This window comes from Hyaena hyaena, unplaced genomic scaffold, assembly GCF_003009895.1.
Source record: "Hyaena hyaena isolate Hyena2069 unplaced genomic scaffold, ASM300989v1 scaffold_897, whole genome shotgun sequence".
Taxonomy (NCBI): domain Eukaryota; kingdom Metazoa; phylum Chordata; class Mammalia; order Carnivora; family Hyaenidae; genus Hyaena; species Hyaena hyaena.
In genome coordinates this window covers 661,869-686,695 of record NW_024081531.1, presented here as the reverse complement: position 1 = coordinate 686,695, position 24,827 = coordinate 661,869, and the positions used below count along the sequence as shown (strand labels likewise).

Sequence of the window (24,827 nt, the reverse complement as noted above, 5' to 3'; positions counted from 1 at the left end):
CTCTCTCTGGCCCTTCCACACTTCTGCTTTACCTCTCTCTCTCAAAATAAACTGAAAGCAAAACAAAATAAAACAAAATCAACAAAAAACCAAGGAGTTATGGGCCAAATCTGGCTTACTATCTATTATTGTAAATAAAGATTTATTGGACCACAGCCATGCTAATTTGTTTACATATTGTCAATGGCTGTTTTAATGCTACAACAACAGCGTTGAGTAGTTATGAAAAGGAGTTAGTTTAAACTATTTTTTCGTTCAAAATTCTAAAATATTTACTATCTGGTCTTTTTCAGAAAAGATTGCTCAACCCCGGGTCTGTAATAACATTTCCCAAAATGTGCCTCCAGTGACATTACCTCAGTGGGATACAATGAACACACAGGCATGGAGTCTCCAAATTAAACAAGATTAAGCTTATTTCCTCACCGTAGGACTTTACAGAGCCTTTAATATTTCACTATGGATGTGAGTCTATAAAAGGTGATAAAAGGTACTTTGCATGTTTAAGAATAAAATCTTAGAGAACTAAGATGGTAAAATAGTTTTGATTTCTAAAAGTGCCTAAATTCTGGCCTTAAAGACACCTCTTCTTTCCATAAGGTCCCTGGACAAGTAATATCTACATAGAAGAATGAGTGAGAAAAAATGCCATATTATTAATAGCTGCTCAAGTGTCCAGTACCTCACTGCAGAGCTCTCCTGCAAATGGTGACAGTGAAACATAGAACTTCTAACTTACGGTACATAAAGTACTTCCTACTCTCCCCCTGATTTATTTTATTTTTTTATATAGTTTATTGTCAAGTTGGTTTCCATATAACACCCAGTGCTCATCCCAAGTGCCTACCTCCATGCCCATCACCCATTTCCCCCTCTTCCTCACCCCCCATCAATCCTCAGTTTGTTCTCAGTATTTAAGACTCTCTTATGGTTTGCCTCCCTCCCTCTCCTTAACTATTTTTTCCCCTTCCCCTCCCCTGTGGTCCTCTGTTAAGTTTCTCCCGTTCTACATATGAGTGAAAACATGGTATATGTCTTTCTCTGCCTGACTTCTTTCACTCAGCATAATACCCTTGAGTTCCATCCACATTGCTACAAATGGTCAGATTTCATTGCCATGTAGTATTCCATTGTATATATAAACCACATCTTCTTGATCCATTCGTCAGTTGATGAACATTTATGCTCTTTCCATGATTTGGCTATTGTTGAAAGTGCTGCTATGAACATTGACCCTCCATCTGATTTAAATCTTGGGGTGTTACCATCTCATGTTAGACTCCTGGATAAAGGGTGTTTGAAGGGGATTGTTGGGGAGCGATATGACAGCTCTGCAGATCGGGCCCTAGCCTGAATTATGTGCTTGGAGGAGGTAGAAGGAAGAGAGAATGATCATAGTCATGCCTACACTAAAACAAGTTTGTGAATGGAATTGTAGGAGAGAGAGTAGAATCTTGATTATGCTTTCAAGGTGCAGTGTTTGTATCTGATACTAACAATGGTCCAGTCAGTATTCCAGAACTCTGAACAATCTGATATATAATTCCTTTCCACATGCAATTCCTCCTTTTTTGCTGTTGGTGGAGACAATTAAAAAAGTGCTCTGGCATGGTGAGAGGGTGCTGTAGTGTATGCTTTCTTTATAATTTGCTGATTTTCCCTAATTTTTCTGACTATATTTTTTGTATTTTATGGAATTCATAGTGCGACCACTATGAATATCTAGGACACACTCTTACAGAAAGTTGGCCTGAGCTGGTGGTCCTCAGACCTTAGTAGGTATAAGAATTCTTAGATTCATAACAATAATTCATATTCCTGTATTGGTATTTCATCTTAGAGGTTCTATTTACCAGGTTCAAGAATCTGCATTGTTTTAACAAACCCCCCAAGTAGTTCCAAATAAGGGAGTCAGTTGGTCATATTTTGAGGAACAACTATCTTGACATTGGCTGGAGAAGTAAAAGAAGTCTTTTCTTTAACTATCATTTTTTAAGTGGTTTTCCTAGAGTTTACAACATATATTTACAACAAAGCTAAGTCCAATTTCACTCTTCTTTATTTGTAATTACTTTCCTTACTTTGAATTCTGTTTTGTCTGAGATTAATATAGTTATTCTTGCTTTATTCTAATTGGTGTTAGCATGGTTTATTTATGTCCACTCATTTCTTTAATTTATATGTATTTTTACATTTAGCATGGGTTTCTTGTAGACATTCTTCTTCTTTTTTTTTTTTTTTGCCTTCTGTGATTGTGAGTATTTTATATGATCCATTTTGTCTTTTTTATTTAGCATATCAATTATATTTCTTTCCTACTTTATTTAGTGGGTACAAAAGGAATCCTTAAGCTGACATATAGTCCTACCCAACTCAGCAGAGAGGGTTGGAATAGAACTCTAGGCTGGGGAACTAATGTTGAATTTTACTCCAAAATCAAATATATTCTTAGGACACCTCTGACACGGGTAGGCAGTCAGTCTAGACCTTTCATTTGATATTTGGACAAACTTAAATCTCAGAGACATGATTAACAAATTAGACCTAGGACAATTTGGAAGTATTAAAGACTATAGGCATTCTTTGTATGTTAGGAACAGTTGAGTCATTTTCATTAAAAAAAAAAAAGCAATATTGGAGGAGTCTTTTTTTAAGTTTGTTTATCTATTTATCTATTTATTTATTGAGAGTGAATCAGAGAGAGACAGAGAGAGAGGGAGAGAGAATCTCAAGCAGGCTCCACATGGTCAGTACAGAACCAAACGTGGGAATCAAGCTCATGAACTGTGGTTCAGATCATGATCTGACCCAAAATCAAGAGTCAGATGCTTAACTTACTGAGCCACCCAGGTGCCCCAATATTTGGAGGAACTTTTAGGGTAAGACCTCAGAAAGCCTAAAATTCAGTTCTTTGGGTTATCTGAACATGCTTTCTGGAAAGTTATAGCATCTCCTTTTCTGGAAATTATTAAGAACATTATGAATAGTAGATGACATGAGAGAGCTTAACTAGTTTGCAGACTGTTTATAAGAGAAATGATGATTTACTAGAGCAACTAAAATAGAGCTATCTGCAAAGAATGAGCTTCCTTGGCAGGCAGCAAACTTACATAACTAAAATGTTCAAGTCTAAGTTAGGTTGTGGAGGGAATTCAAATATCCCACCAGTTCTAGGGTTTTAAACTTCATTTTTATTTTTATTTTTAATATAATTTATTATCAAATTGGCTAACATACAGTGTGTAAAGTGTGCTCTTGGTTTTTGGGTTAGATTCCTGTGGTTCATCACTTATATACAACACCCAGTACTCATCCCAACAAGTGTCCTCTTCAATGCCCATCACCCATTTTCTATTCTCCCCCACCTCCTATCCATCCTCGTAAGTTTTAAAGTCCTTACCAGATCTGAGATCCTGAGTCTCATGTATAAGCATTGCATAACAAAAACTGCATGTTTTTGTTGTTGTTGGAAAACAATGGCAATTTTATATTTTATTTCTGTAAAAATAACATATGTGTCCACTTGGGGGTAGTAAAGTATTTTTTCAGTATCTCTAGGGCGTCTTCAGCATTTCCCCTGCAAATACATTATATGTAAGTGAAAACAATACCAACTAGATTTTCTTTTATCTTTTATTTTGTAAGTGACAGTTTCTTCTGGGGTATAAACAAACACAATAGGAATTATGAACAAACACAGATTTTATTTCCTTTTTTTCCCTGTAATACTCAGGAGTTAAAAACATACAAATTAAAATTATTTTATCAGCAACAAATGTGCCCAGAGGCTGAATGACATTTGAGTTAATTCTATAATGGTAGTTTCATTGTATTCAATTCAATTCAATACAGTTCAATTCAATTCAATTCAATTCAGTAAGATAGTCCCAAGATGGTTTGAAAATTTCTGGGGTATAAAGATACACTAATACTTGAATCATTCTCCTCTTAAACAATTCAAGATTTTTATGTTTTTACTGTAATAATAGTAACATATCAATACTACAAAACTTAGTGGATTAAAATTATGCATCTTTGGGGCATCTCAATGTCTCAGTCAGTTAAGTAGCTGATTCTTGGTTCCAGTTCAGGTCATGATCTCATGGTTTGTAAGTTCGAGGCCTGAATTGGGCTCTGTGCTGACAGTGCAGAGTCTGCTTGGGATTCTCTCTGTCCGTCTCTCTCTGCCCCTCCCCTGCTTATGCTCACTCACACTCTCTTTCTCAAAATAAATAACCTTAAAATGATGCATCTTTATTCCCTCATTGTTTCTATGGGTCAAGAATCTGGGCCAGCTCAGCTGATAACCCTGGCTCAGAATTTCTTATGAGGCTGCCATCAGGGTGTCCACAGACCTGCAGTCCCTTTAAGGCTTGACTGGGTTAGGATCTGCTTCCAAAGTCACTGGCAGCCAGCTTCTCTAGAGAATGCCATGTAAAAAGAGAAGAAGATCATGCCTAGTAGAGAAGCCAGAATCTTTTCCTAACCTAGTCTTGGAAGTGACATCCGTCATTTCTGTCATATTCTGTTTGTTGGAAGCATGTCATTAAAGTCCAGCCCACACACAAGGGGAGAAGGATACATAGGACATGTGTACCAAAATATAGGGATCATTGTAGGGGTCCATTTAATAGGCTGTCTAACACAGACTTCACATTTTTAATTATTCCTCTTTTGAAAAATTACTCGACAGCATTCAGTAGTTAATCAGATTTTCCTTTTATGGGTGTAGTGACCAGAATCTGTCTTGTACTAGTGTCAGTAGACATGATTCTAGTCTTGCCTCTGTGTTGACCAGCTGCAGTACCTCAGGCATTTAAATCCTGAATTGTGGTTTTCTTGTCAACAAAAAGAGGCAGTTGGATTATACGCTTTAAGATCCTTTGTAGTTTGGACATTCTTTCCCAACAAATGATCAAGTTCTGTTCTAAAGGGGTCTAAACTCTTTCCTTTAGATAAGAGTTTCTCAAGCTTAGCACTATTGGCATTTTGGGTCTGAGGATTCTTTTTGTTGGGTGGACACTGTCTTGGACATTCTAGAATGTTGAACATCACCCCTGGCCTCTACTCACTAGATGTCAGGAATAGCCCCTTCTTTGTGACAATAAAAACATGTCTCTGACTTGGAGGATGACAGATCTAAGCAGAGCTGTACTTTATTTAACACACAAAAATTATTTGCCTTTCTGTAATACCTTGATTTTCTTTCTCTTAAGGAAAAAATATACACATTAATATATATACAGATGTTAATAGCTTAAAAATCTTTGTAATTTAAAAGAGAAGTGATCTTTTGAGGTAGAAATTTAAGACCTAGAGATAAGGTGTTTCTGGTGATTATAAAAGGGTGGGGTGGGGGGGGCAGGGGTAGGACACTATTCATGCTAAGCATGAATCATATTTATCCTACAGAAAAAATAAAACTACTAGAGAATAATTTCCAGCAGCCACAGAGGTGATTGTGTGAAAGTACTCATGAGTCCTGTGATGGTTAATTTTATGTGTCAACTTGACTGGGCCATGCAGTGCCCAAACATTTGGTAAAACATTATTCTGGGTGTATCCGTGAGGGTGTTTCCTGGATGAGATTAACATCTGGATCCATTTGAATGAGCAGACTGAGTTATGCAGATTGCCCCCTCTGATGTGAGTTGGCCTCGTCCAATCAACTGAAGACCTGAATAGACCAAAAAAGTTGAGTAAGAGGGAATTTTGCCTGCTTGACTGATAGAGCTGGGCCATAGGTCTTCGGCTCTTGAACTGGAAATTATGCCATTGGCTTGCCCCTCCTGGTGCTCAGGCCTTCAGACTCAGACTGGAACTATACTACCAGCTCTCTTGGGTCTCCAGCTTTCTTACCATAAATTCTTAGTCTTCTCAGTTTTCATAATAACATGAGCCAATTTCTTATGTTAAGTGTGTGTGTGTGTGTGTCCATCTTACTGACTCTATTTCTCTAGAGAATCCTAACTAATAGAAGCCCTAAGGGAATTTATAATAAAAGAAAAGACGGTCAAGGGAAGACTTCTGGGGAAAAGAGTTGAAAAGAAGATGGATAGGAGAAGTTCAGAGAAGCCAACTTTTCTAAGAATCATATTCCAGGCCCCAGCACTATGTAACACTTGGAAAGTCTCTCCTTTTGCCACAGGTTCCTCCTATGCCATTCTCAACTCCTAAACACTGTAGACAAGGAAACGCTCTTTGACCAAACTTTAGTCAGTCCTTTGAGCCTTCTTTTTGATAAGGTCTCTTCTTGGTCCCCATATGTGGGACCCTGTCTGAGTCCAGTTTTAGCAGAGCATCCTGCTAAGCCAGTTTATAGAGCATCTTTCTTCCCATTGACATCCAATCAAGTTCTTTTCCTCTATCTTTTATCTAAGCAAGCTTTGCTTCCCCTCCCCCACCCTTGATACCTAACCAAGTTCCTGTTAGTAATTTTTAGTAATTTTGCATCCACTCTCTCACCCTGACCATTGGCCATAAATGGGTTCTGTTGTATTTGAGTTGAGTTCAATCTCTCCCCTATTGCAGGAGTCTATCCCTTATTACAATTGTATTACGTAGTGTCTTCCTTATCATTTTTAACAACTTCTGAGTGCAATTTTTGTTTTATTTTATACTACACTGCAATGACAGCTCTAGTAAATAAAAATTACAAGGGACAGATTAAGACTAGATTCTTAAACATTTCTTCAATTTGAGTCAAAGTGTGATTTTAATTTTTTTTCTACTCAGCATGAACCATGTAATAGTTACCTAGGCATGCCTTAAAGCTACACCTTTCTGTCAAGAATCGGTCTATATGTAGGGAATACAAATTAATTTTATAGCTAATTAAGTAGATATAAACCTATTGATGAAGCCTTCTTTAGTGAGACCCAAAGATCAATATTATATATTTAAGAATTATGCTGTTTTTAGATTATGCTTCATTTTCTGAATTATCCAGATTATATATTCTCTTCATTCATTCAAATATAGTGAGATACATGAAGTGAAATTGGAGTCAGGAGAAATCAGTCCAAAACCAATGCTGTCACTCACTGTTTTATCTTGGACAAACCACCTTTCTTTTTTGTGCTTTAGGCTGGTATAGATTTGTAGCTAACTGGAGGTCTAAACTTAGAACTGAGTTAAATCTCATCTTCATCACTTATTAGCTGTATGACTTGGGCAAGTTACTTAACTTCTCTGTTTTAATGTATATTTCTTCTATGGAATGGGGATTATAATAGTGCCCATCTCTTGCTAAGTTCTTAGGAAAGTTAAATCATATGATAAATGTAAAGCTCTTAGTACAGTCGCTGGAAAAGTCTCAATAAATATTGATAGTTGAAAGGCACATTGGGCTAGATGATCTTGAAGGCTCCTTCATGTTCTAGATATCTATAAAATTTCTAAGTTACATAGGCATTCAAAATAGGCTATATGTCTCCATTTGGTTAGGGACAGAGTTAAGAATAGATAATGAATGAATATAAATTTCCTTTTAGTCAGTAAGTTTGAATCTCCATAGATTCAAAAGACTGAGCATAAGGATGTACTTGTTATTCATTGTCTGTGTTGTTAGATCTAGATCAATGTCTGCCACTTGGTGTATATTTAGTATTTACTGGGAAGGGAAAGTGAATAAAATATAGCATGTAGAGTAATTAAGAACAAGCTCCGGGTCAGACTTCCTGCCTTGACCGCTAGTCCTCTCACTTATTTGTATAAATGGCAACTCAGTTCCCTCTTCAAGCCTCAATTATCTCATTTGTCCAATGAGGATTGTTACAAGCTTTACTTGATAAAAATGTCAAGCACATGGCTCACTATCTGCCTTGCATATCCGTTTAATAAATAACCATATATGATCCAAATTTGATATTGAGATTTAGGCACACGATACAGCTAAACATTCATTTCTACGTGTACAACAGATAGTGTAATGGTTAGTACTCCTGAAGCTTATCTCCTTTTCATTCCTCTTTGAGCTGATCTATGCTAGAATGACCACATTACTTGGATCCTTAGCCTTCTAAGTCTTCTAATTCTGAGAATCAAAAAGGAGACATTTAAGTCCACAGATGAAGACATTCCAAAGGCTTAGCAACCTGGGAGCCTTGTGGTTTTGCTGACTGCCCTATCATAATATTGATTAATCTTTCATGCAACAAAGAAACAATCTTTAATGCATATTCGTGCCTTCATTATTAATAAAATCCTAGCAATTGGTGGTAGAATCTTGGGCAGTTTGTTTATCTGGTGGAAATGACTACAATAAATGCCTGACACATTTCCTGATACAGAGCTCTTTTAAATCTTACATTTGAATGCTGACAGAGAGAGTAACATTGTAAACAAAGTGAAATGGCATCCAAAAATATATCTTCATGAAGCAATAAATGTCTCCATTTCTATGGGTCATTTTCCCACAAACACTTATTATAACACTTAGTAGGTGTCAGGCACTGTCCTAGAATGTTACAAATAGTATGTTGCCTTATTTAATCGTCACGTAACCATGGTGATATAGATAGATACTGTTAGCATGTCTATTTTATGGATGGCAAAACTGAACTATGGAGGATTAGGTAACCTGTCCAAAGTCATGCAGTTAATTATATTAAACCAGGATTTGAACCTAGGCATCTGGCTCTAGGGTCCATGTTCTTGACTACTGTGTTTGGTCTCCAATCTTGGTTAATGATTTGGTGGGAGATAAGTGAAGAGGTAATATTTGGAGATGGCATTGAACTGAAAGGCTTTTGTAGTGATGTCAATGAACTAGAGTCCCATGTAGAATCCATGTAGTAAAATGGGGGAAGCTCAGACTTTCAAGTCACATAGTTTTGGGTTCAAACTTGCTGCTCCATTCACTAGATTCATGCTGTAGTCTCAATACTTCACTACTTCTGGTGGTATTATAGATCTCGTCCTTGGCCAGGCCACGGTCTCATGGTGAGACGAGTGTAATTCCAGGCCCCCCAACTTTGAGATTAGCCAATCTCAAAGTGACTTGCTTAGCATGGGGAGAGCCTACAGTGGGTGGCCATTATATTCCTTGTGAATTCCCCAGCTTGGGTGGAGTGGAGTCACCCCAGCTAGACTGCAAATAGATGAGTAAGGTATAAATACTGTTATGTGACTCATTCAGACTTTGTGCTTGCTTTTTGTCTCTTTCCCCAAGTGTAAGAGAGGACAAGTCTTCTTTTGTCAACAGTAAGCAAGGAGATAACAATTCCCTCTTAGTGAAGTTCTGGGAACTTAGTGAGATAATCATGCATATGAATGTTACTGAGGTAAAGCTCACAGTTTCTACTATTAAAGAATTGGTAATAAAGTTAGGATCAATATTAAAATTTTTAACATTTATAAAAGGAAGCATGGAATTAGAACAAGATATTCCTTCTGTTGGTATAATATTCAACTAAACAAGCTTTACCCAAGCCTGGTTAAGACCTATTTTCAAAATATCTATGTACTCACAAATCATTCTTACCTATGCATTAATGTAGGCTTCTTAACATACACTTTTCTAAAAAAATAATGTTACTTTTCTTTTTAAATAGTATTTTGTTTACCAGCTCAATCTAACCATTCTAGCCTACTAAATTTACAGTATGTATTTTTCACAAAGTGTATATTTCACTTTGTGTGAAATGGTATCACTTAGGTATATGCAACAATTTCTAGGCTATGTATAGATTAGTTAAAACTCCCTAATATTAGCATTACCAAGAAAATGTTTCCAAAGTATAGCATATACATGTGTCTAACATAGAGTTCAAATGTAATTTAATGCTTTAGAGGGGATGAAAAAAAGGGAAGGAATAGATTGCTTGGATTTACTTGGCTCGCATAAGCTAATACAATCTCAAGCTTCCTTACAATGTTTATGTAGTACTCTTCTACATATTTAAAAAGTGAGATCTCCAGCCAAGCTGAGAGAATGTGGAAATTTTGAGTCTTTTTACAATGAATCTTGTGGGATATTTAAAAACAGATGTATAGGGAAGATAACATGTAGAGCTGTTACAGTTTTCTGCACTGATATTAATGGACAGCATCCAAGGATAATTCTTCCATTCTGGGTTAATTATAAAATGCTGATGAAGCTTTCATGTCATAATTAGCATGCTTTAGCTTATTTAATCTCATACCTCCAGGTCAAAATCTGGTCCATTGACTATTTTTTTTTGTCAGCGAGTTAACCACAAATTTAAGGGGTCTGTAATTATAATGGTGTTATTGGGCATCTATTCTACAAAGAAATCATGTGTAATACAGCAAGATGGCAGATTGCCAGCATATCAGTGGTTGGTTGTGTGCTGAGCAGATGGCTCTGTGGGGGAAAAATAGCCCCAATGTAAAGTGTTTGCTAACTTCTATGGTGTAAATATTCCCACTGTGGCTGATTTCAGGCTACCAGTCATATAATACCAAGTTCTCAAAATTCCTAAATATGTAATAGTAAAATTTTGCAAGGCAGTCTGAACTAGTACCAGTGCACCATTGAACAGCTAATACTTATATACCCTAGATTCTTATGTTGGAATAATGATACTTTTAAATTTTCCTGCAATGCCTTCATTCAACTATAACTCATCCACTAAGTGACACCATGAAGGGTGCTTTAGTTAATTATAATAATTTAAGTCATAGACTACTTTGAGGGGCTAATCAAAGCTATTAACATTCTCCACAAAAAAAGTATACACTAAGAATTCTGAATACAATTTCAGGGGATTCTTGGACTTCCTGACACTTTTTCATGGGTCTCAGATTAAGAATCTCTGCTGTCTTTATGGGCTAGACAAATTAATTTGTCAAGCAACATTCTGAATGTTATTGCTTTGGTTCACTAAGTTGATGAATTACTAGAGAGCTCAAAAGTCACTGTTTAATTACAAAAGAGTAAATTAACAGTATTTTATTAATCATGTTTGCTCTTTGGCCTCTTCTTTTGTTATTCCAAAATGCAGAGATTGCAAGGAATTCACAAGGAGATGATGAAGTCAACTATTGTGTATCATTGAACAATTTAGCTTTAGCTTTCCCCTTTGTTCTACTAATTGTGTGTGAACCATTATATAAGTTAACTCTCAGACTTTTGACATTTCAATTTTAATTTTGAAGTATAAGTTTCCTTTCTGTATATATGGGCATGTCTGTATGTATATGTCTATGAACAAAATCTCAACACTCTTTTTCCCCACTTTTTAATGCTAGGCTTAATTAAACCAATTGCTCCTGTTAGATTTTTAAGAGAAAAAAGGTAAATGAGGAGGAAAAAAAGAGATCAAAGCTGTAATCAAGCAACAAATTTACTAGCTTCAGTTTTAGTGTTGTTTCTTTCTCTATCCATCTACCTACACCAGCAACATATTTAGTCCTGGTCACTGGGAGTTGACGTTAAGGATGATGACTTTACTAGATCTTCATTTGAGAATGTCTCTAAAATATGAGAAGGAAATTCATTTCTCCTCCATTTATGAGGTTTTGATTTGCTGAGTCTTTTAAAATTAATCCCCAAATGACCCGAGGGTTCTGCTCACCAACATAAACCATCACTGGAGAATTCTGATTTGTTAATCAGAACAAATTGGTTGTTGGCTGTAAATTAGCAAAGAGGTTTTTAAAAATATATTGAATCACTTTGAAGATGATTGTTCAGTTAGGACATAATGATGTCAAAGACCAATAATAGGATGGTTTCTCAGTAGGATGGTTCATTCAATTAAGGGAAAATTCTTAGACTAAAAGCAGGAACTTGCATGTTTCAACATCAGTAAGAATCAGGGGTTGGGAAGAGACTTCTTGCACTTTGGGCACAGCAAGGCATGCTATTATAATCATAACTGGTTAAATGGTAAACTGAAAGATATCCTTGTCAGAAACAGAATTTTAGTCTTTTGGCTCTTAATGTGGTTTCATCTGGAGGTGTTCTTTGGCTCAGCACATTGGAATGTGAAGTCATCTAACTCACCACATATTTATTGAACATCTACCATTGCGACAGATATATTACCAGGATCCCAGCAACAGCAAAAATGAGCACAAGATACTTCACACTTTTGACAAATTTACAGTCTGACAAAACAAGAATTTAAATCCCTGAAATATGGAGCAGAGTGGGGAAAAAGCTTGAGAGAGAGATTGACAAGTCAGATACCACATCTATTTGAATAAAGCAGAGTTTTATGGAGGTGACATATTGAGATGGACATTGAAGGATGGGTAGGAGAGAAACAGATGGAGACTGGAGAAAAAGAGGGAATTTCATAAGCAAATATGTGCATCTGAGACAACTGGGGAATATTTTCATAAGAAGAACAAGTATTCCATTTTGAATAGAATATACATTACATGTGATGATATAATAGGAGTCTGGAAGTTGATTTTTCTCATATGTGTGAAGAGTGTTATATAGATAATGATTTAGTAAGTGAAAGTCATTGGACTGAGACTAGTAGTTACTATATGATTAGTATATGATTGTTTTCCAAGATAGTAGACCATACCTCTGTTTATTTATGGAGTAAGACTTTAGAACTCTATGTCCAGACAAAACTATGAAACAATCAAGCCTGTGTTTAGTATAGTTTATGTCTCTTTTGACTTCCACCACAGCCTTCTCTCTCTTCCTGTTCTTTTCTAAGTTGAACTTGTATCTGATCTGATTCATGGTGAGAAATGACGGAGAATGATGTGGGGATTAGGAAAGTGGGAATAATAGTTCTAAGGAGCATTCCCATATTATCAGGAGGATTCTTCAAGTATCAGGTTTCAAAACTCTAGTGTATCACATTAAAAAGGCAAAATATGAGTCAGTAGGATAAATAGTTTGCTGTGGAAGAACAATGGCATGGTTGCCTTGAGTCATATACAGTAACATAGCATCTACATGTCTTCCTTTTATGTCTCACAGGGGCCATTGGTTGTGAGAGTTACAGCCTGACTCAGAATGTAGATGATGCAGGACAAACTGTTTCCAAAAGTGAAAATTACTCAAAGTATAGGTGTCATGCTTTACTGGTCATGATTTTTTTTTTCTTTCCATGAACTAGTGGAGGAGCATGAGGCAGTTAGGATGGTGGAAAAGAAACTAAAACTCAGAAGGTTCTGGGTTTTAGATACAAGATTTGGTAGGAATTTGTTTAAAAACACACATAAATTACAAGTCGGTATATAAGTTGTAAGATGCATTTTACCTCCCTACTATCATATAAGAAGGCATACATTATGGGATGTCCCTTCCTGTAGTATGGTGGCATAGAGGAATGTCAGCTCTTTGAGTATTCTTTTCATGGTGCCTGTCCATTACAGAGGGCTGTTGGGGGATGAGAGCTGCTGCTGATCAACGGACAAGGAAACGAGGGACCTGCATCTTCAGTCAGCTCCACAAGGTGGCATTCTGTCAGGAAGATGTTCCGCTGGGCAGGTGGCCCCTGTGGGTGGTGCTGAGAGTGCCCCTGTTTGCAAGGAGAGATCACATTCCAGAATGCTGTCCGGAAGCGGCGAGAGAGTAGATTATAGATAATGGGGTTGACGGCTGAGCTCAGGTAGAAGAAGACACCTGGAACACAGGAGATTAAAAAAGAGACATGCTGAGGAGAAATTGAGTGAGAGGCATGGTAGAGTGAAGCATAAATATTTAACAAAGGCCTAGAATCCCTGTGATTGCCTCTTTTGGAAGTAATAATATATACAAGACTCTAATTGAGAATACAAAATGCTCTGAACTGATCTACCACCTGTGTATTTAGGAATCAAACACAGAAAGATTAAAGAGTCTTGGAAAAAATTTAGGCCAGCATGGGATCTCTCTGAGATGCTTGGCAAACTCCTTTGATCCCCACTTGTTTAATTAAAGAACATGCTCTCATAGCATTAACGTGAGATGCTTAAGTATCAGAGGAAAGAGAGAGGTTTTTAATCACATTGGAGCTTTGCTTAAATCTATAATTTGAAACTGAAAGTAATGGAGGAATGGTAAATCAGTTAAGTCGTAGTCCCTGCTGAGATTTCTTATAATGCTAACTATGTCTTCATAGAAAGATTCCCCAATGGCCTTTTCCTACCTAGTCTTTCCCCTTGATGGCTACTCCCACCTTACTTTCAACTTGATTAATTGTATTTTGCCGTTTATGTTTCCCCACCAAATTTCTTGCACACTGCCATTTTCCTGTTTGGTACACATGCTTCTTTTATTTCTGTATCCTATTTTATTTCACCAACACCCAAAATGAGCCTAAGGTTGAGAATCAGAGAACTTCGTTTCTGATCTTAGCCCTTGCTTGTTCTATGACTTTAGATGGAACTGGCACTTCAATCCTTTTCTCTGTAAAATGGGAATAGTAATATCATCCTAAAGTTGAGACACTATCCACAGAGGGACTGAGAATGGCTAAGAATATAAAACAAGTGATAGGTACTGTCATTAACATATTCATTGTTGTCCTCATTCATATATAGTTCAGGACACACAGAGTGCCATACACCCTATGCACAGAACTGGGCAGGGAGGAATATAGAAAGAGAATTTTTCTATGGATTGTGAATTCATTCAACAAGTAAATACTGATTGAATTCTTATTCTGTGCCAGAAACTTTGAGGCACATGGTAGGTAGTGGATTTAGACTTTGTTCTCCAAGGACACGGAATAGTATTATATGGCTAACTTCAACAGTAAACAAAAGAACAATACCGAACTATATCTGTTAAGAGAAAACAAAAAGTAATACTGACAGTCATCCTATGGAAATTCACATAACGGCATAAACACAAGGACTGTTATGGCCATGAAGGATTTAATGAGATGATTGAATGCTGCCAACCCTGAAATGGGCAGGAGATAACTGGGGAAGAGATAAAAGAATACTGCAGGTAGAAGCCAAATGTGCACAGGCAGGAATGGTTATATTGTGCAGGAATAATGCGGATGTGCAGATCTAATTAACTAGTTTGACAAGTATATGATTTATAAATGGAAATACATAACTTGAGGATCAAAAGGCAAGTTGGGGGGCATTTTTTGGGAGCATTTAAGAGGTTTAGACTTCATCTGGCTGGTAATGTGGGGAAGAGAGAGATGATATTTTAACTGGAAAATGTTAATGTAAATGTTGTAATTTGGAAATCTTAAAATCGTTGTCTTGATGTATCTGGAGATGTAGAGTCAGTGAGTTGTTTCATGTGATCTTATAGTGTTTTCCAATTTATTTAATCACTTTATTTTTTTCTCAGCTTAACCACAAAGATATATTTTTGTGTTTTCATATTTTTTTGTTTTCACTCAGAATTAGTAATTAATTTAATATGGAAGAATATACTAATGTCAAGATATAAACCATACACAAGGCCTCCTGAGTAGAAAAGAAAGGGTGATTGAATGTAGATAATATACATAGCATTCAATATACCTATGAACACTGTTGCTTTTGCTTTTTGCACATCTGCAACTTAACGTGCACAAGTTGCTTTTATCCCTCTTCTCTGGTGAGGTCTTTGATGATCTAAAGTGCCCATAGAAGTAGCCAGTGACTAGCCAAGGTAGAGGAACAGGTGGTCTGCACCCAAGTCTAGCAGCCACATTGGCTGAGAAAGAGGGATGTGGGTAACCATTCTCTGTTCCATTTTGGGAGAAAGAATATTGAAGTTGGACAACTTGGACTGGAACACTGTTTTAACTATTTGCCAGCCAAATGACTTTGGGCAAGTCATTTCTTTCTTGTGGAACTGTTCTTTCAGCTGTAAATGGTGATGATAATAGCACTTAATAACCTTGTTATGATGATTATAGAAAGATACACAGCATTGTACAGCTTACAAAGCTCTTTAATCGCTATTATTTCATTTACTTCTTTTTACTTCATTTAATAGCTATTTACTTCATTTACTTTTTACCAACAGCCCATGGTTTGTATAGGGCAGGCATTATTGCCATTTTCCCGTTGAGGAAACTATGGCATGAAGAAATCCACATTCTTCAAACAGAATATTAATGATGGAAATGAGATGCAGATCCAGATCCTCTGACTTAATGATCTTTCCACTGCTATTTCCACCCTATTCCATGGTATCCTTAACAAGCGGCATTAAATTAGCCTAAAAGCATACCTTGATGCCTCATGAATGCCCTTTTGTTGGTTTTCATGAGGATCTAACACTTGCTGAAGACAATATGAGATTTCAGGGACACGGATGTTTAATTCATAAAACCCAATTCAGTCATGTGGTCATTGGATACAAAACAAAGGGGTCACTTCTTAGACCATTTTTCTGCTGTAATCACCATGCTTAGAGTCTTCAATAAAGTAGGCCCTACAATAGTGATTTGGTATATTTCTTTTGGATCAATATCCCCATAATAATTAGTATATCTAAGTAGAACCAACTGCTCTAAGTGATATGAGGAAGTAGATATTTGTGATACAACCAAACCAGCCAAAATTTTACCTGACACCACATGGATGAGATTGAACACTGTAGCCAGGGATTCAGTCCACTCCTCCACAAAGCTGAAGAAGAGCCGATCAATGTGGAAGGGGGCCCAACAGATAGCAAACACTAAGACCAAGACAACTGGAAAAGGATGATGAATGAGAGAGCAAAGGAAAGTCAAGGCAAGGATAGGTATATAATGCCCACTCTGAGTCCATCCATTCCTTCTAGCATTTCCCCTCCACCATCTTTTATAAGCTATCATTGTAATGGGCCATCTAGATCCTAAAGAACCTCTATGTAGAACATTTACACATGACAATGAATTGCATAGGATTTAGGGACAGTTTCCATGTGATTGTACAGGATTTCTTGTACAATATGAGTTTACTTTAGAATGCTTAAAATAGTAATGACTTTATTCAAAGTTCTGAAAACATTCTATTTGGAAAATATGTGGCAAGAAGGTTGTTGGAACCATATAAACTGGTTATATAAATAAAATGATTGGGTTCAAGCAACTGGTGTTCTTTAAAGTACTAGATTAATTACAAACTATTGATGTAGCATGTAGTACAAATATTGTATGAATTTTTCTTGCTACTCTAGAAATAATTAGAAACTTCTGCAAATTCAATAATCCTATTAGGGGTGGGAGGGACATAAAGAGAAAAATCATGAGCATAATATTTCTTTACAAGCATCTTTTGATTGGGATGGAGATGTGTCTATTGTAACTTTTCTAGAGTACAGATTTCCTTCCAATTTCTTTTTGTTTTTGAAAAAATTATAGATTCACAGAAATACACTATTACCCAGTTGTTGTTGTTTTTTAAAATTTTCAGCTCTTAAGACAGAGATTAGTGCTACCATATTTTCTCTTCGGGCCATTTAGTCTTCACCAATATAAATATGTATGGGTTTTTTTTCTCTTCTGAAGTCGTAAAATACTTCTATTTCTCAAGACATGCTGCTGGAGATTTCCCTCAGGACAGTCTTGTAGGGGCTAGCGGGGAGATCAGAATATAAATGAAATAAGATTATCTATGATTTGGTAATGTTTGAAGCTGGTTGATGGGTACACAGGTGCTCATTTTACAATTCTCTGAATTTGTAAGTGCATTTGAAGTTTCCATGGTAAATGGTACATATAGTTCCTATTGGCACTAAATGTACTCAGAGTAAGTGGTCTGCCTGTGTGGTGTAGTTTCAAGAATATCTGAACATTTCTTCTGAGTTTACCCCCCACCCCCACCAAGAAAAAGTCCCTAATCTGCTCACTACTGCCTACAATTCCTGTTAGTTAAAAAACTAATTACTATTAAAATTGAACACTCCAACCCCCAAAGCAAAATACTTTACTGTATATTTTATCACTGTGACTTTAATGTGCATGCACTTTAGGTCTTTTTGTGAGAGCAGATTATGATCAAGGAGGAATGGCAGAGAGACATTATGAAGACATTAGATTTCTTAATAGGGAAAGTCAGGTGCCAACAGGGGCTAAGCAATTTCCCAGACGATGACTACTAGAATTGAAAAGACAGACTTTAATGACTTCACAGTGATTTTGCTCATAAACACCATTTGTCACAGTAAATGTTTTCTATACATATTCGCCTGAAGGATTTGTTTCTTTCAAACCTTTGGTTTTATCTTGGGAAGTTTATCTTAAATCTCCTTTCCTCCTTTCTCTCATCAATATTTCTTATTCACTAGTGCAGGACTACATATATATATATATATTTTTTTAAATATTTATTTATTTTTGAGAGTGGGGGAGGGGCAGAGAATAAGGGAGATAGACAATACCAAGCAGGCTCCAGGATTCAGTAGAGAGCCTGAGCCCAATGCCAGGCTTGAACTCATGAACCATGTGATCATGACCTGAGCAGAAACCAAGAGTCAAACGCTTAACTGAGTAAGCCATCGAGGCATCCCAGGACCACATGTTTTTATAGCATTCTTTTGGGAGAGTGTAGATCAGTGTGTGGATTTTTTTAAACACCCTATGTATACTAAAGAGTGTATTGGTTTATATAAAGTCATATGATGTTATAGGTGGTATGACTGCTTAGAGTTATTCTTGGCCACATGTTCTGAATCTGGAACTAAAGGATCCCAGAGCATCCAAGGATGGGTGTCAAGAGGTTTGTGATCCTCTGAAAAGGATTATAAAATATTTGTGTATGTGTATTTGTACATTTTCTGAGTGGAGAGTTCACAGCTTTCATAGTATTTAAAACAAGCAACTCATAACACTAAGTAGGTTGAAAACAACCTGTTCAGTTTAGAGAGGAAAAGAAATGCTCAAAATCTCAGAGAGTGAGATTTACCAAATACCACAGAGAGTATTACGATGGTGCAATTCAGTGCATTGTTTTTGGGTTAAAAAGTGAAATAGAAACAAAACAGAAAGGTCCCAGAGCCTGAGAAAACCAAGGAAGACCAGACCTCAACATTATGTTTCAGAATTTTGATTCTGATCCCAGTAACACTTTCTCAGTCCCAAATGCAACTCCTTTGCTTTCACAAAGAAACAAACCAACAAAATGGAGGACTTACACAGCATCTTGGTGACAGATTTTCTGGCAGGTCTTTGGATATTTGCAGTCATTTCATCTGCCCTAAGCAGTTGGTCCTTCTTTAGCTGCAAGGGAAGCAGAAAAGGATGCTAAGGGAGGGAAACATTTTTTCCTTCTATTAAGATCTGAGAAATGTAACTCTAACACTCATTTTGGAGACAAAACCTGGGACATACAGAAATGTAAGAATTTGTCAAATGTTTAACAAGTTGGAGGTAGAGTTAGATCCACGGCACCTAAATCAACAGGATAGAGGGCTGTGGCCACGTTGCAAGGCAACAATTTATCATATGCTATTCTGTAGAACCCTGGTTATATAGAATGTTAACAGGTTTTCTATAAAAAGTATGAAATTCTAAAGTAAAAAACGATAGGCCATTCATTCATTCATCCATATTATTAGATACCTATTAGAATGGAATCCCTCTGCTACAGGGTAGGTAGGCAGTAGAAAACAAAAACTGATATTGTTTCTGCTTCATACATTTAATAGTCTTTATTGTTAGCCTTCTCAGTCTTTAATGTACTGATGGACATTATGAACATTTTCATGGGGGTTTGTGCATCACCCTTGCCCCGTCCCCACCTTCCACACCCCACATCTCCAACCCCAGCCTCAAGGGAGATAGTGCTTCCTTGACTAAGCAACATCCCTCTACCCAACCCTTTCCAGTGGAATACCTACCGCATCTTAAGAAGCACAATCTGAGAAATTCTGTGTTACTAATGTTACTGATAAGACCGCATGTGTTTCTGAATTTAGATGTGGAAATGTACTCATCCTGTTGCAAGATGTGGTAATCCTTGAAGAAGTCTCTCAAGATATCACACATTAACACCACTGTACATGCAATTTTTTCTACCCTGTTCAAGTCCTATCTACCTCTGCAATAGTCTGGTGGCCACTGCAGTCCATTATCCTCCCCTTCCTCTCAATTCCCATTGCACTGAAGATCTGCATCACTTATCTAGTTGTGGAATTTCTTCTTTTAACTTATATATTTTTAGTTTGTGGGGATATACAACCAGATAAAGAAAGCTTTAAGGACTCATGACAAACTACTATCAAGTATCTACAAGTTGGTACAGTATGTAGTTGCACTTGATTCTCTGGCATTTATTCTTTTCTTTTCCTATCAATGATACCCTGATTTTCCTTTAGGAAATTTACACTTTCTCCATTCGTAGTCATTCATTAATTTGGATGGCAATGAGCCCATCTCTGGCTCCAGGTTCAGGCCCAAAATAATTTAGCTCCTTTCTATCAGTCACAGTGATTAGATAATTGGAATCAATGGGGTTTCAGATACTTGCTTGTACTTCTAGGGATGGAAGTTTTATTTCTCTTTTATTGAGAGCCTTCTTCTTCTCTGCATGGAATTCTGGCATACAACAGCTATTTTTTTTTTCCACCATGAGGAAAATGCTGGGAGCCACCAATGTCCTATTGTGTGGATTTTGAGGTTGAAATCAACATTATAGAAAGAAGAGCAAAGAAATAGAAATAAAGCTGGGTCTTTGAGAACGTTGTGTGTTTATAGGATTAATCTTCATCAAAATCCAGCTCGACCTCTAGACTTTTCAGGTCTATATAGCCCTTCATATTTTGCCAGACTGAGTTGCGGTTCCCTCATTAGCAATGTAGAAAGTTCTGACAAACTGATAAAGTCCATCAGGTGGAAGGAGCATTCAACTTATTCTATATAGTCTTGGGTAGGTTAGGATCAATTTGTCGAATTATAAGAAAATGTATTCCAATTCAGGATAAAAAAGAGTTTGGTGTGGGTATGTGCAACAGTAGAACAGACTGCACTAAGAAATCAGTGAGCTTCCTGTGCTGGATGGCATTTTTACAGAACATTTTAGAGAAGGTATTTAAAATTAAATAAGACTTTGGGCACCTTGGTGGCTCAGTCAGTTAAGTGTCTGATTTAGGGTCAGGTCATGATCTCACAGTCTGTGAGTTTGAGCCCCCAATAGGGCTCTGTGCTGACAGCTCAGAGCCTGGAGCCTGCTTTGGATTCTGTCTCCCTGTCTCTCTGCCCCTCCCCAACTTGGACTCTGTTTCTTTCTCTCTCTCTCTCAAAAAACAAATACACATTAAAAAATAATTTTAAATTAAATAAGACTTGGAGGAGAAGGCCATTAAAAGTTGCCTACAAAGTTAAACAAAGGAATATCCCGTCTCTCTGACAAACATGTTAGCTCCTAGAAGTCAAGTAGCTTTCAAGATCACACCAGCCCTGAAGCATCACTTGGATAATTAACCAACCTGACCCTCTTTCTTTCTCGGTCCTGGGATTTCATCAGTCTTAGGCTTTTGGCCTTCTGAAGGGAGTGAGTGCCAAAGTCAGTCATCACTTTAGATTCACCAAGGGAGTCAGTAACTTAGTAATCATCAGAGTTGCTATAGTCTCTTTAAAATCTCTTAGATTAAAAAGCTCTTGGAAACAATGTTGCCAACTCTCCTGTATTCCAAGGTAGAAAAGCTAAAGTCTAGCAATGAATGAAATAATTTAACTTCATTCATTCATTCATTCATTCATTGAGCTTACAATCTAGTGGGAGAGAAATAAATTAAGAAACTCACAAGTATAGAATTATAAATTGTAATAAGTGTAATGAATTGTAATAAATGCAATGAAGGGAAATCACCAGGGACCATGACCATGTACACAGGGAGCGGGTACAGCTAGAGTTGGGAGAGCTTTCCTGAGGGAGTATGGATGAAGTATGATTTAAAAGATAAGTCAGAATTAGAAAAGCAAAGGGGATTGTGATGATAAACAGTAGGAACATTTTGGGCAATGATACAGCAAAAGGTACAGCATGTGCAAAGGCCAGAGACTTGGGCTTATTTCTCCTGACTCAGTCTACAGATCTTTAAAATCCTCTGGAAGTGATTTCCTAAGCTGAGAGTTTTCCCCTGGTGTCCTCTGGGTAACAACACTCATCCTTCCTAGAATAGGAATGTTTTAAGATTCACACACACACAGCAAACTAGGTAGTTTGTAAGCTATTGTCTGAGCTGTCACTTCTCTCCTGATACAAGGCAGCCATAAGTTCATGACAAGAGAACAAAGTGAAACACAAATTGGTTGAGGATGAAGGAATATGTTTCCTACTCAAAGTTAAATACTTCCTCCAAATTAACCCAAAATGAATGATTGTTTGGTATTGGATGAGATGGTATTGCTAAATTTGGGGTGGAGATTTCTCATAGGGCTCATGATATTTGGAATCATGCAGAAATCCCACCCCCCCCAACCCAGTGATACATACAGGGCATTCTAAAGACATTGTAAGCTAGTCCGGGGTGACATGTGTTTCTGGGAATAGAGGGGCCATCCCTCTAAGAAGAGAATGGCAAAACTCTCTGCCTGATTAAATTTATTCCTGTGTCTAGACATTCGTGGTACATAGAATTTGCTCTTCCTACTTGGATTCTGCCACTCATTTTAGGCACAGCATGTATTCAAAAGGACCACTTGTGGGCATTAATTTTTGATATTCACCTTCCTCAAAGATGCACTGAGAGGGGAGTAACTTGACTGCCACAGAATACATGGTGGCAGAGCCATTGTAAGGCATATGATGTGAATGTGATGTTTGCTTTGTTTTCCCTTCATTCTTCATTCTTGTTGCTCCTGCTCACAGATTTTTTCTGTTTTCTTTCCTTCTTTCTTCTTTTTTTTAAGGTTATTACAGACTGTTAGAGCTATCCAGAGCCTTCGATATGATGTAATGTGACCTTTTCATTTTATAAATGTGAACACTAACTCCAGGAGAGAATTGTGTGGCTTGCCTAAAAGTATATTTTATGTGAGCTTCAGATCTGGGAACCTAAGTAGTCCCAAGACTGTTTACAACACAAGCTGCCTCCTTAAATGGGCATAAAACTGTCACAGTTAGGTTTCATCTCTATGAATTTGGATGCAGAATATACCAGGAGAGGAATTATATAGACTCACTACTACCCTCACTAAAAGTAGTTTCTTTCAGCTAATTTTGATCTAGAAAAAAGAAAAAAAACAACAGCTCATGAGTACCATATCACCATGAGTACAGGAAAGAAACCTCTAATTATAAGATATGTTGGAACAGAGTGATAGTGTTTTATTAATCCCAGCTATCATGTATCCCCACTTTCTTCTATCTTATGTGCTCTGTTCACTTCCTTGTCCCCCAAATTCCACCTGGTCAAGAGAAATCCAAGTTGGTCCCACGCAAGCCATATTTTTTACATTTTAGCCTGATATTTCAACCAAAGGGTCAAAGCAACCATAAGGAACAGTCTGGCATTAAAACTGTATCTTTGTCCTGGAGTATAAGATAGAGAGTTTATATTATACTCAGGCCAGCTGGGTACAGAGGAAAATTTCAGTGAAGACAGTAGGTGCGCAGGAGACAACAGGGTGTGGACTAGTTTCTCCTGGGATGGCCACCTTGTGCTAGTTAAAATGAGGCTCCACCTCAGACCTCCTGAATCAGGATTTCCCAGAGGGAGGTGCCTGCACATTGATACTCATAGTCAGATTTCTAGGAACTCCTAGATTTGAAAGCCACAGGCATAGAGGGAAGAATAATGATAGATGAGTTAAAGGAAATGATTTATAGTTGTGGTCAGTGTTTGCCTAATATGGGGCCAGTCCCTTAACTTCTGTTTCCCCTCTGAGCTTATTCTGTTTTTCTCTATGCTTCCTTCCAATTCTGAATTTCTCCCATTCTTAAGTTTTTTTCTCTGACCTTTGATTTAGTGGGAGAAGAAGGGGTGCTGCCTTAAGCTAGCGAGCTTAGATACTCACTTTGAGCCCCATGAGGTAGTAGAGGACACTGATGACGGTCATGGGAAGGATGTAGAAGAGGAAAGAAGTGACCTGGATGACGAAATTGTAGATCCATATGGGTTTGATGACCGCACAGGTGGCGGACCCTGGGACCAAGGACCCGTTGGGGAAGTAGTGGAGCTTGATGCCGTGAACGCTGGTGTTAGGCAGAGAGGAGAGGACAGAGAAGCCCCAGACCATGCCGAGGATCCTGAGAGCCCGCCTCCGGGTGCTCTTCAGTTTGGCACGGAACGGGTGGAGGATGGCCACGTAGCGTTCCACGCTGACCGTGGTGACGCTGAGGATGGAGGCAAAGCACACTGTCTCAAAGAGGGCCGTCTTGAAGTAGCAGCCCACCAGCCCAAACAGGAAGGGGTAGTTGCGCCACATCTCATAGACTTCCAGGGGCATCCCAAGGAGCAGGACTAGGAGGTCGGAGACAGCCAAGCTGAAGAGGTAGTAGTTGGTGGGTGTCTTCATAGTCTGGTGCCGAAGAATCACCAGGCACACCAGAAAATTGCCAACGACTCCCACTACAAAAATCACCGCATACACTGCAGTCACTGGGAAGAAGAAGTGGCTGCGTGGCGGCCCGTAGAGGAAGGCCAGGTAGTCCTCGGTGCTGTTCAGGTATTTCTCGTATGGATCTTCCAGTTCCTGCTGGTGGATCCAGGACGTATTCTTGTGTTTTTCCATTACTGACATTAAAATGCAAGACCTGAGCCTCCTCTGATAGAAGCGTCTGCCCCAGGCTGAGCCAGAAAAGAAAGAGAAAGCAGGCAGGAAAGCACAGACTCAGGGGAAAGAGGCTGGGGAAAAGTGAGTACTTCAGAAAGGTTGGGCTGCTCAGACCCGGATCCCTTTTGAAGAGCTAGGGGCCCCGCCCCTGCACAGGCTGTGGGCCAATGAGTGTGTGTCAGACGCTCAGCCAGAGGACTGCTGGGTTGGAGTGCTGGCTTTGAAGCAGGAGCTGGAGAGAAGCGGGAG

General features: G+C 37.9%; 1 protein-coding gene and 1 long non-coding RNA gene across 2 annotated transcripts; one reads left to right on the top strand and one right to left on the bottom strand.

Moving 5' to 3' along the window:
- The first annotated feature begins 327 nt into the window (after nucleotides 1-327).
- Nucleotides 328-13,361, top strand: LOC120222640. The gene is made up of 3 exons (XR_005526095.1): nucleotides 328-490; nucleotides 601-740; nucleotides 13,312-13,361. It is a non-coding gene; the product is annotated as an uncharacterized LOC120222640 (long non-coding RNA).
- Nucleotides 13,290-24,545, bottom strand: NMUR2 (neuromedin U receptor 2). Its single transcript, XM_039220537.1, has 4 exons — nucleotides 23,820-24,545; nucleotides 18,995-19,079; nucleotides 16,445-16,570; nucleotides 13,290-13,561 (listed from the first exon to the last, which is right to left on the bottom strand). The coding sequence occupies exons 1-4, from the start codon at nucleotides 24,543-24,545 to the stop codon at nucleotides 13,290-13,292; spliced, it is 1,209 nt and encodes a 402-aa protein (XP_039076468.1).
- Between the last annotated feature and the right edge of the window lie 282 nt (nucleotides 24,546-24,827).

Excerpts from the sequence above, each read along its gene's own strand:
- NMUR2 (XM_039220537.1), bottom strand. The coding sequence starts at position 24,545 with ATGTCAGTAATGGAAAAACACAAGAATACGTCCTGGATCCACCAGCAG. Across the intron at positions 19,080-23,819 it reads ACTACCTCATGGGGCTCAAA|CTAAAGAAGGACCAACTGCT; the intron begins GTGAGTATCTAA and ends CTTCCCTTGCAG. Across the intron at positions 13,562-16,444 it reads TCTCATCCATGTGGTGTCAG|GTGTCTTCTTCTACCTGAGC; the intron begins GTAAAATTTTGG and ends CCTGTGTTCCAG.